The sequence below is a fragment of the Saimiri boliviensis genome, chromosome 20 (genome assembly GCF_048565385.1).
Source record: "Saimiri boliviensis isolate mSaiBol1 chromosome 20, mSaiBol1.pri, whole genome shotgun sequence".
NCBI classification, from domain to species: Eukaryota; Metazoa; Chordata; class Mammalia; order Primates; family Cebidae; genus Saimiri; species Saimiri boliviensis.
The window spans coordinates 27,307,267-27,319,685 of NC_133468.1; the positions used below are offsets into that span (position 1 = coordinate 27,307,267).

The following is a 12,419-nucleotide window of genomic DNA, read 5'->3' on the forward strand; positions in this document are numbered from 1 at the left end:
AGCCAGGGTGCTGGGTGGGGTGTCAGTGGGATAGCTCAGGGCGATGCATCTGTGTAAAGGAGTGGGGCGACCCATTGATGTCCCCCACGATCCAGACGCAGCAATGAGAGGGGCTTCCACCCAGCCAAGGACAGGACAGACCTGGTGGGGAGGGGACAGCAGGGCCCACGGGGTGCACTCAGCTCCCCTGCTCGGTGGCTTAGCCCCTGTGTAGGTGACTTGGGCCTCTATTCAGAAAAAGACAGCTTGGTTCCAACCAGACCCTAGAGTAACCCTCTTCCTCCACTCCAGCCCTCACCAGCCCTCTGCAGCTCCTTGCAGCCCAAGCAAGTTCGTCCTCACCAGTGGTGGTCACCCGGGTATGCGAGGTGGGGGCCAAGGAGCCAGCAGCAGCTGTCGCAGCCACAGCCACCACCACCCCAGCCACTGCCACCACCGCCTCTGCCTCCGCCTCCTCCACTGGAGAGCCTGAGGTCAAAAGGTCTCGGGTGGAGGAGCCCAGTGGGACGGCGACCACGCCGGCTGGAGTGATCGCAGCCGCCGGCCCCCAGGGGCCGGGCACCGGGGAATGAGATCACCTGCACGCGGGGGAGTGGGACTCACCCAGCGGCGACCCCAGAGCTGGACCCAGCAGCACAGGCGGCCGCACCCACGGACGGAGGACAGCCCACAGCAGCCTGCGGGCATCGGCGGCACCTGGACACACCCAGCCCTTTCCATGTTATCGCCTGTCCTCCCGTGGTTTAAAACAAAAACATAAACAAGTTCAGACAACTGATTGTATGATTCTGGGAATTCTTTGCTTTCATGCCCTTCGCCTCTCCCCAGGCCTCCCTGTCAGGCGTGGGGAGGAGGCTGTAGTTCAGCATCTCGAGGAATGTGTCAAGATAGCTCTGCCCGCTCCACGCTACATGGCCAGCCGCCTTTGTCCTGGGAGGACGGACAGAGGCGCAGCCAGGCACACCCTGAGGCTACGGGGGAAGCCCAGGCGCGGACAGAGGCCGGCTGGGGAAACCAGGAACTGCTGCCACGCCACGGACCGTCTAACAGCCTCCGCCCAGAGCGTGACAGAGAGAGTGTGGGCATTAACCCAGGGAGTGTCCGCTTTCACTTCGGACCTCAAGTTTTTCTTTGTTTAAACCTGGAATTCAGACCTCATTGTACACCTGAGGCAGACACAAAAGGGATCATCTGTTTTTGAGGATTTCCCCTGCTGGTGGTCTGACGACTGGCCGCGGTCCGGAGTTCCCGCTGGCGTTCATCCTCTCGGAGGGTAAACCTGCTCTGTCTGATAACTTCAAGTAAGAGCCACAGCTTCCCGGATTGGCATTCACCATGGAAGGTTCCACGGATGAAAGATGGCCCTGGATCCGCCGGCTGCAGGCCAGACCTTCCGGAATCCTCCCGTGGCTCCGATGCCCCAGTGCTGATGGCCACAGGGGACCCGACATGCCAAGCGCCACCTGCTCAAGCTGCTGTTTCACCCAGTCACAGTGTCCTTACCACTCCCACCTTGCTCTGCTGTTTTCAGCTGGAACCGTTTCTCCTGCCCGAAGCTGCAGAGGCCCTCCCTGGTCCGTCATGAGCAGAAGGGAGGCCCCACCCCAGCAGCAGCAGCTCCTGCACCTCCACACCTGGCCGGGCGACTCCACTGGTTTTGTTGACATGGTGAGAACCCGAGGAGGATGGGATGCTGCAGCCAGTAGGGCGGCTCCAGGGTCCCTGAGGAAGGCTGCCCTGCACGTCCATCGAGACGGCCAGGGGCACCTGGAGCTTTGTCACTGAGCAGCATTGAGCCAGAGCTGTCTAACGTTGTGCCCAGCTCGGGGAGCGGGGAGTGAGGAGTCCTTCCGTGTGTCTTGAGAGGTGTGAGGTGTCCCCATAAAGGTCAGCTGTCAGTTTTGCTGGCCGCTCCAGCGCCGGCCCTCCTGTTGGGGACCACAACAAGAAACAGTGCAGATTCGACACTGAGCTCCAGAAATGCCAGAGGAGCGGTGTTTCTGGGGATCAACCATCCTCCCATCACAGCCTCTCACCAGCAATGCAGCCTCAGCAGGAGAGCCACAGAGGCACCCAGGTGCCTGGAAGGCATCTGACGGAGGTGGCTGGGCATGTGTCTCCCTGAAGAAGAAAGGAGAATGCTTTCCAAAGCGATTTCAAGGCAGTGCAGGAGCGGTGTGCTGTGTGGCGGAGTGGGGGCGCCCGTGGCCCCATCGGAGTCCCCGACCCTAGGACAAGTGCAGAACTTCTGTGGGCCCCTCCTTCCACCCAGATAGAGAAAACCCCTGTTCTGTTTCCCTCCCCTGTTGCATTGTTTTTCTAAGCGCCCCCAAACGAGTTGTTTCTATGGCACTAACCTTTCCATGAGAAATAAGCTCTTTGTGGAAGTCCATACCTGTTGGCTTGGGTGAGGTTTCAGAGAAGTAGGGGCGAGACGAACACAGCCGGGCGTCCCAGGTGCAGTTCCGTCCATGGAGGGTGAGAGGTGGCACTCTGTGCCACATGCGCGGCTCCTGCTGTTGTCTGTGGGCCTTTTCTTTCCATGCTGCCTGGTGTGTGCGTGCGTGGCGTGAGGGAACGGGGCGTGGTGGTCAGAGATGTTCCCTGACACTGGTGCCTGCGTGGCCTGAGCCAGTGGCGTCAGTGGGGGCCTCTGTGATCGCCTGCTGCTGCCCTCTCCCCCATGGTGACCGTGTATCCCCAGGGCTGTGTGGCCACCCTCATGGGGGAGTTCTGTTTGCTTTTGAGCCACTGTAGATCGGCCTCTCTCTGCAAGCTGATGTCTGCAGGGAGCGCTGCGTGCCATGTGTTGGTCACAAAATATGAGGTAGCCTCTCACCCTGGTCTGCTCAGGCTAGCTTTGACCCACTTCCTTGCCCGGCTTTTGAGACGAGCACGTTCTTTCTGTTAGCGGTAGGATTCTCACCGATTTTACTGCTTCAATGCCGAGGGCGTGGAAAGGGGGTGGCGGGTGGTGCTGGGGGGTAGCGAGTGCAGGACCTCAGGGCTGCATCCTGCCGTGTGGGGGGTCAGTGCTATGTGGCTTCTGCGGCAACTGCAAAGAGGGACAAGGGGAGGTGGGCCTAGGGGTCAGCTCAGACGGAGCAGGGCAGGGAGAGGGCGGCTGGGTCCTGGACCCACTGCTCTGGGCTCATAACCATGAGATTTTGAAAGCGTTTTTGGTCATCATTGGAGCAGATACCATGCCTGGCTCCAGCCCTCCTGGTGTGCCCTGAGGCAGCCCAGCAAGTGCCTCCCAGCCAGGCTCATTCGCAGAAGCAAGAGCACAAGCCCAGGGAACCAGGAGAGCCTCAGCCCCGAGTCCCAGCCGCCTGTGACCCTGAGCTGTGGGCAGCCAGGAACCCGAGAACCTTCTCTAGGTTGTCAAGGCTGGGTTGACCCTAGCAATGTGCAGGAATGCAGGGAGCAAAAGTAACTTGATTCCAGCCCCACGTTAGGGTCACAGCAGAGGCTGAGGGCCCGCTCTCCTTTAACCAGGGGCTGGGGGCATGGTCCGTGGACAAGAACAGCAGGTCACAGTGGTGGCTTTGGGAAGGGCCCCTCCCACTTTGCCCTGTTCTGAAAGGGGCTCCCTCAGAGCCCATGGGCCCGGTAACCCACTTCTCTTTCCTGCTTCCTGCTCAGTAACTTGCCAGGTTTACCAAATAAAAGAAGACACCCGCTTTGGATAGGAGGTAAGTCCCAAAAGAAAACATCTGAAGTGGCTGAGCACAGGCATCCCACCGAGACCATCTGGTGGACCCTGAGAAGCAGGAAGGCAGGGCCTGAGTGTCCCCCAACTGCTAGGGCAGCAGGTGGCTCAGGGCACCCTCTCTCATGCCACCTTCTGCAACCAGCCCGGTGTCCACAGAGCAGCAGAGCCGGAGGAGCTCAGGGAGACCTGGCCGTGGAGGGCACGGTGCCCAGTGTCCCAGCGTGTGCCTGTCCTCAGCCACTTGTGTCTTTCCTACCGTGCAGACGTTCTCCCAGTGACACCTGGCCTCCGTGGAGGATGGGATCTGTCACTCATGCCTTTGAGGGACCCAGACAGAGCATCCCTCTTCTGCTCTTTCTACATTCCTAAAAACCTCAACGTCAGTCCCTCACCAGTCGGGCCGCAGCACCCCATCCTGTCCTCCTGGCTTCACGTTAGAGGCCGCGTGTGTGCTCTGAGTGAAATGAGACGCTGCTGTCGGGTCCCCATGCAGAGACCTTCGAGGCAGCGCTGGGAGACACTGGGGGGGACCATGACTGGGCAGACAGAGGCTTGTGCACCTCACACTCACCCCTCAGTTTCCCTCCCAAGGTCTGGTGGTTCCTCTTTGGGATTTGCTGTTTATTTGTATTTCCTCTCTTTGATTTAAGAACCATGCCAAGTGAAAAAGGTGGAGATGAGTTTCTGAGTTGCAGAGTGTTCCCTGATTCTAGGTACCACGCTTTGGGCTTCTCAAGCAGGGAGGGGACGGATTTGGTGGAGTTGGGCCAGGGTGGGGCGGCCTCGTCCTGCCCTCCAGACTGCCGGGACCCCAAGAAGTTTCAGCCCACCCGAACCTCGCCCCCCTGACTCCTGGGTCCGTTTCTGTACTGTTTGAGATCGCAGGCATCATTCAGCGAATGCTCTTATGTCCTCTACACAAGGTGGGCTCTCCCTGGAACACCCAAGGGCACTGTGACTCTCAGAAAGCCCTGAGCAAGGTCCCCCCCTCGAGAGAGAGAGAAATCCCTTCTTCGGGCGGCTCAGCAAGTTCAGGGGGAAGAGAAAGCTTTTCTTTGGCTTTGAAACCAGTGTTTATAGAGACAAAGAACAGACCTCAGTAGGAAAAATGAAAATGTAGTTTAACATGGGGACGCATCAGAGGAGAGGATTTTCCCCTTACCTTTCAGAGCCGGCGGGAGCCCAGGGTCTGTTTGGCTTCAAAAGCTTCACATTCTGCTTTGTCCTTGAGTGACTTCACGTGGGATGAGGAACTGTTGACCTCTGTAGGGAGGACACCCCAAGTCCATCCTGGGCTCCTCCTCTCCCCCTCAGAGAGAACACACCCCCAAGAAAAGGCTTTAGAATCACCAGCGTGCCGCCTCACATGTCAGGGCGGAATCACACGCTCCTTACGCTAGAATAAGTTACAAAACCAGATTGTGAGGCTCTTCGCAAATGCAGAGCCCCGGAATGCCGGATGGAGGCCTCTTCGGCCCCCGGGGTGCCGCCTGGCTGCAGTCGGTCTGCGGTAAGGGGCGGCCACGGTGACGGCCTCACACTCCCAGTGAAAACGTGTTTACCCACAGCCTTGCCTCAAGCCTCTTTGACAGTGCCGCTGCCTCGAAGCAATATTATTTAATAAGAATACTTTAAATGGTTCACACGTGCTGCTATGAAGACAGGAGTAATCTGTAGACGGGACCCAGCTCTGGAGGTTCCCGGGTAATGTATTTTGGCTCTTGGAAGTAAGGGTAGAATTTAGAGTATAACAAATGATCTCTCGCCCGGTTCTGTCCCTTATTTTTAGATTGTTTTCCTGCATCTTACAATTTCCTTTTCTTTTCCAAGTTCCTTTTTCCAGGCCTGTTTTTCAGTGCTCAGGACACGGTTTTCATCACCCACATACTTTCTGCTTTTTTCGTTGTTGGGTTTGGTGCAAGACATTTAATACAAAACGCTGCTACATTTGGTGACCAGAGGGAGGGCTTAGAATCTGTGCTTTGCCAGGGATCTCGGTGGGTACCGCAGCCCCCCGCAGGATGGTGAGCTGGGCCCATGCCTCGAGAGAGGGCCCTTTCCCACTGCATGCGGCTTGAATTTTGTCGGAGTTAAATCTGTGGAAGGGATTGTCCTGTTGGAGCTGCTGCGTCCTTCCCTCTGTCCTCCCTGTCACCCAAACCCGAAGTCACAGCTGCTTGGAAGAATGGGATTTTGGGGATACAACCACACACGTTTTCCTCTGAACTGAAATTTTTTAAATAGACCCATTTCACTGACTTCGTTTAGGGAAAGTAGTTTCTCTTTTGGGTTGTCTTTTGAGCCCACCGCCATGTAACCCTGCCTCTGCTGGGCTTTTCCGCCCCGTTCCAGCTCCTCTTTCTCAGGCAGAGGCTGCAGCCTTCAGCTCTGCTGCTGGATGGGACATTTCAGAGCCACCTCCTGGAAGGTGGGCAGGGTGGAGGGCCCAGGGCCAGGCCTGACATGCGCCATAACCAGAGGTGTGAAGCTGGGCTGGCTTTTCCAGGAGTTGGCTGAGAAGGTTCTTTGGGCAAAACAGAATCAGAAGGCCATGAGAGAGATGGGTGAGGGGGAGAGTGGTGAGGAGGATTCGTCTCTGATGAACCTCGCCATGACTGCCTGTCACATCCAAGCCTGTGCCAGCTGCTAGGAGGTCAGAGTCCTGCCCTGAGAAACAGCTCAGTCCCTGGAGAATGAATACCCAGGGGTCAGTGACTGGAGGCCCTCCCTTGAAGCCACCATTCCCAGGAGGCCTGAGCGTGACCCAGAAGCTTGCCTGGCACCAAGACTGGCGTTTTCCTTGTATTTTTGTACGGGACTGAGGTGAGCATCCTTCCTTTGAATGAGTGAGCGCTGGGACTTTTTTGGTTTCTTTTACTCATCCTAATGGCTGGTTTTGGCTGCTCAGAGTATCAGAGAATATTACTAAGAAGGCAGTCACTCTGTCTTTAGGCATCTTTCCTTCTGTCCAGGGAGAAACCCCTCGGAAGAATCTTAGTCAGTCTTTGCACCTGCCTGTCATTCTTGCCACAGGGAAGATGCGTTGAAAAGAAAAATACTAAGACCAGGGAGAAACCGCAAACGAATTTGTTTGCTTTGGTTAAGCAGCTGAACACTGGCTATAAATGACCCCCTACCCCCACCCCGCTCCAGGCCCCAGTGACCCAGTTTCGTCTTCAGGTTCCATCTGCCAGATTTCAGTCAACCAGAGGCTGCCAAGGGTGACTAAAGAGGTCTCCATGTCACTCTCAGTTTTTTTTTTTTTTTTGAGACAGAGTTTCACTCTGTCACCCAGGCAAGAGTGCAGTGGCACAATCTCAGTTCACCGCAACCTCCGCCTTCCAGGTTCAGCGGTTCTCCCATTTCAGCCTCCCTAATAGCTGGGCCAGCAGGCGCCTGCCACCACACCTGGCTAATTTTTGTATTTCTAATAGAGATGGGAATTTCACCATGTTGGCCAGGCTGGTCTTGAACTGCTGACCTTAGGTGATCCACCCACCTCAGCTTCCCAAAGTGCCGGGATTACAGACATGAGCCACTACGCCCAGCCTCTGTCACTTTTTTTGCTCCTTACCCAGTTTTTTTGTTTTTTGTTTTTTGAGAGTCAGGCTAGAATGAGAAGATTCCTGGTTGGTTATTCTTTATCTTGGATTCTTTTTTCTGGAATCATTTGCTCAGTTGAGTCATTGGTGGTTTACCCCGTGTCAGACACAGTGAAAAGTGTGCAGGAGGCCAGGGCCAAGGGGAAGCAAGGCAGCTTCAATCCGGGATTACAGCCAGCCAAGAAGTGTTTTCTTCCCTCCGGCTATAAGACCTGCCCCTCTGAGTACAGAGTCAAAAGCAGCTTCCAGAACTGTCCCGCTTACAAATGTGTTGGCTAAGCTGAAGCAAGATCTGTGAGGTTCACAGGCCTGTATGGATGTTAAATTGTGTCTGTGGTCTCTCAATTTCTAGGTTAACTGGTCCAGATTTTTTTTTTTTTTAAATCAGTAACAACGGGGATTTAAGATAATATAGTTGGCCAGATGAGGTGGCTCACACCTGTAATCCCAGCACTTTGGGAGGCCGAGGCGGGAGGATCACCTCAGGAATTTGAGACCAGCCTGACCAACATGATGAAACCCGTCTCTACTAAAAATACAAAAAATTAGCCGGGCGTGGTGGTGGCGGGCACCTGTAATCCTAGCTACTAGGGAGGCTGAGGCATGAGAATCACTGGAACCCGGGAGATGGAGGTTGCAGTGAGCTGAGATCATGCCACTGCACTCCAGCCTGGGCAACAGAGGGAGACTCTGTCTCAAAAATAAAAATAAAATGTTTTAAGTCGGGCCCTTCTTTCTTTCAGAAAGGCTTTTTGGATAACTAGAATACGTTCACCTATGTGGCTTGATTTCTGTTTCAGGAAAAGGGGGGTGGGGCAGGAGAAGAGACAACAGCTGTGCTCCAGATTCTGTCCTGAGATGTCACTGAGTCCAGACACTCGGGCTGTGAGCACCCTGCAAGTGGCATAGGCTGGCACCTCAGCACCCATGCCGGAGGGGTTAAAGCCAATCCGGAGCTTTTGTTTCTGTTTTTGTTTTTAATCTGAATGATAATTCTCCTGTAAAAATAATTTGGGAGGGGGGGGTGTTCGGGTGTGTGTGTGTGTGTTTGTCTGTGTGTGTGTGTGTGTGTGTGTGTGTGTGTGTGTGTGGTTTTTTTTTTTTTTTTTACAGTGGCTGCCTGTCTAAAGTATTTTTCACAACTTGTTTAATAATCAGTGCTTTAAAAAGCAGCAGTATCCTAGAAAGAGGAAATGTCAGTTCTGGAGCATTGGATGTGAGGTTCCGCTCATGTCACCTTGTACGTCCCGCCCTGGAGGAGTGGAGGTGGGTACCCAGGGAGGGTGGCTGAACCCCAGCACCGGGAGGGGGCACGCACGAGACCAGAGGAAGGGACAGCCCCACCCATGTCAACAGCAGGCGGCCTGTGTTTTCATTTCAAATGGGATACAGTATTTTTTTAATAAGGAGCCATACTTTTTTTTTAAAGTTTGAGATCTGAATGTGATTTCTAATTGTATCAGACGTTAATGTTTTAAAGCTATAACAAAGTTTAAAATTTCTACCTTTTGTTTTTCATTTATTTTAACTGTTCTTTTATCTATTAAATTGTTGTATGTGGATGGGGAAGTTTTGTTTCTCCTCTTAGCATTTGTTTCTATAACCAGAAATAAAATTCTATATTAAAGAAACGACCCTGAGGCTCCGGTGTGGTCCTTGTGGACAGGATGGCTGCTGAGGGTGGTGAACGGCCTGGACACACAGGCCTCTGACCCCCTGGACACACAGGCACCCGGCCCCTGGACACACAGGCTTCTGACCCCCTGGACACACAGGCACCCGGCCCCTGGACACACAGATTCCTGACCCCCTGGACACACAGGCCTCTGACCCCCTGGACACACAGGCTTCTGACCCCCTGGACACACAGGCCTCTGACCCCCTGGACACACAGGCACCCGGCCCCTGGACACACAGGCTTCTGACCCCCTGGACACACAGATTCCTGACCCCCTGGACACACAGGCCTCTGACCCCCTGGACACACAGGCACCCAGTCCCCTAGATACACAGGTATCTGGCCCCCTGGACACACAGGAACCCGGCCCTCTGGACACACAGGCACCTAGCTCCCTAGACACACAGGTTCCTGACCCCCTAGACACACAGGCTTCTGATCACCTGGTCCTGGCCCCCTAACACACAGGCACCCGGCCCCCTGGACGCATGGGCCCCTGACCCCCTGCTCCAGAGGCTGAAGGGCAGCTGCTGCTAAGGGAAGTCGCCCCATAGGCCCTGGGTATCCCGTTCCTGGCTCATGCAGGAGACACTTCTGCAGATGCCTGTGGCTCCTGGACTCGGTGACCCCCACCCGCTGGGAGTGCTCGGAGCAAGGATATTTGCAGCTCCAGAAATGGGAAGACAATATGCGTCTGCCCCTTAGACATGGCAAGGGAGAAACCAGTTAAGCCAACCCCCTGCTCCTGGCACACACCCACAGCCTGGCTGGGGGGCACTTGGCAGGTACTCACTGCTGCCCCACTGGGGCAGCTGGGCAACTGTGGGTCCTTCCTGCTGGTGTTTGGCTTGATGAGACTTTCTACCCATTTTGCGCATGGGTAGAAATTCTCTCAAGCCTTGCTTATTGTAGGTGCCGGGCCCATGGGGTGGGAATGGCATTGACTTTGGAACTACACAGACCTGGGTTCAGGTTCCTGCTTCGTCCTTACTGGCTGTGGGACTTCGCCTGTGATGCACTCCACTTCTTCATGTGCAGCCCAGGTGTCCCCACCCCACACGCCTGGGGGCGCGCCCTGAAACTCAGCTGTGATGCAGTCAGCCTCTATCTCTTCTGAGAGTCCCCCAGATTTACAAGGCCCTTGGGTGTCTGTGCAACGACCTCCAAAGGGGGTCTTGATAGCAGTGTGTGCTTGTCGCAAGTCTATCTTCTGTAAAGGTTCTGTAGTGTTTGCATGTGACTCACTCAGCTAAGTAACTTGGCATTTTTCAGAATGCACAGTTGCCCACAGCCACAGCTGAAGTCTGAATGCTTCTCTGCCTGCCTTCAAGTTACTCCATGTCCACATAACTTGTAACAGAGTGGTCCTAGTTTAAGATTTCGGCCGGGCGCTGTGGCTCACGCCTGTAATCCCAGCTCTTAGGGAGGCAGAGGCGGGAGGATAGCTTGAGCCCAGGAGTTCAAGACCTGCCTGGGCAATATAGCGAGACCCCATTCTCCACAAAAAGGAAAAAAACAAAAAACAAAAATATTTCAGCCTAGGCCGGGCAGGGTGGCTCATGCCTGTAATCCCAGCACTTTGGGAGGCCGAGGGAGGATGGATCACTTTAGGTCAGGAGTTTGAGACCAGCCTGGACAACATGGTAAAACCCCATCTCTACTAAAAAAATATATATATACAAAAAATTAACCGGGCATGGTGGTGTGTGCCTGTAATCCCAGTTACTCAGCAGGCTGAAGCAGGAGAATCACTTGAACCCAAGAGGCAGAAGTTGCAGTGAGCTGAGATCTCACCACTGCACTCCAGCCTGGGTGACAGAGCAAGACTTAGTCTCGAAAAAAAAAAAAAAAAAAAAAAAAAAAATCAGCTCAATAGCAAGCATGAGAGAGAAGCATAAGCTTCCTCCAGGGAGCTGTGTTGGGTAATTATTAATCGAATCTCTCCTTTTTAAGATGTTGTTGTATTTGTTTGTTTGTTCAGAGACAGGGTCTCCCTATGTTGCCCAGGTCAAGAAATTCCGCTTCCTCAACCTCGCAGTGTTTGGATGACAGGTGTGAGCCACCGCACCTGGCCTTTTTTGCTTTTGGTTAGGACAACCATTTTTCACTAGTGAGACCTTAAAATAACATATTACACTAATGTAAACATTTTGTAAGAAACAAGTGAAATATTACTCCTGGTAAAATTGCTTGGGTTGTGCCTTTGTGGAGAGAGAGAGAGATTGAGATTCCTGGCACATAGTTAGATGCCCAGTTTAAGTTAGCTGCTCTGTGAACCTGGTAAACACACAACAAAGAGGGGTGCATCTCTGAGAACCCCAGAAGACGTCATGATTGTGCACTGCAGCGCTATTCATTATTGTCAGAAGGTGGAAACCAATCAACTATTCATGGAAGAACAAGAAAAACTAAGTACTGTATGATTCCATTTGCATGAAGTGTAAAAAGAGGTGAAACTAATCTCTGGTTAGAAGCAAGACTAGGCTGGGCACGGTGGCTCATGCCTGTAATCCCAGCACTTTGGGAGACCAAGGCGGGCAGATCACAAGGTCAAGAGATTCTGACAAATATGGTGAAACCCTGTCTCTACCAAAAATACAAAAATTAGCCAGTTGTGGTGGCATGCACCTGTAGTCCCAGCTACTTGGGAGGCTGAGGCAGGAGAATCGCTTGAACGCAGGAGGAGGAGGTTATAGCGAGCCGAGACTGCACCATTGCACTGCAGCCTGGTGACAAAGCAAGACTCTGTCCCCTGCCTCCCCGCCCCCCCCCCAAAAAAAAGACTAGCAGTTACTTCTGAGGGAGGGGAGTAGGTGTTGACTGGGAGGGGGCCACAGGGGGACTTCTTGGGGGCTGGAAATGGTCTAGATCTTGAACTCAGTCATGGCAGGAGTATTTGCAACACAGAAATTTTCAAACACAAGGCCAGGCATGGTGGCTCACACCTGTAATCCAAGCACTTTGGAGGCCAACGCGGGTGGATCACCTGAGGTCAGGAGTTCAAGACCAGCCCGACCAACATAGTGAAACCCCATCTTTAAAGAAAAAAAAAAAGAAAAATTATCAAACACAAAGCCCCCACACACACACACTACCAATGGAGCCAAGACTTAAGACATTTTCCAATTTACCACTGATTTCTAGAAATGTAAAAAAATTCATTTCAGATTTGTGCACTTTGATACGTATGTTTTACCCTAGTAAACGTTAAACACTGGTAAGAGGCTTTTCAAAGATATCTGTCACCAGCTTTCCTTTACCAGTCTTCAACCGGCGGCTCCGGGGCACCCACTGCACTCCACATTTGGAAGCCTCTCTCATTCTGGTACAGTTGTGGTCCAGGGGAGGGAGGTTTGACTGATGGATTTGCAGGCAGGCGGAAGGAAGAAAGTGGAGAAATCAAGGGTAACTTCATGTTTCTGGC

The 12,419-nt window shown here is 53.6% G+C and overlaps 1 protein-coding gene across 1 annotated transcript in view; it reads left to right on the plus strand.

The window, feature by feature from the left end:
* Positions 1–7,701, plus strand: part of FOXK1 (forkhead box K1) — a 94,322-nt gene extending 86,621 nt beyond the window's left edge. Inside the window, exon 9 of the mRNA XM_039460594.2 lies at positions 292–7,701. Coding sequence (XP_039316528.1) covers positions 292–572 — 281 coding nt within the window. The 3' untranslated portion in view covers positions 573–7,701. The remainder of the gene's footprint in view (positions 1–291) is intronic.
* Positions 7,702–12,419: the final 4,718 nt, after the last annotated feature.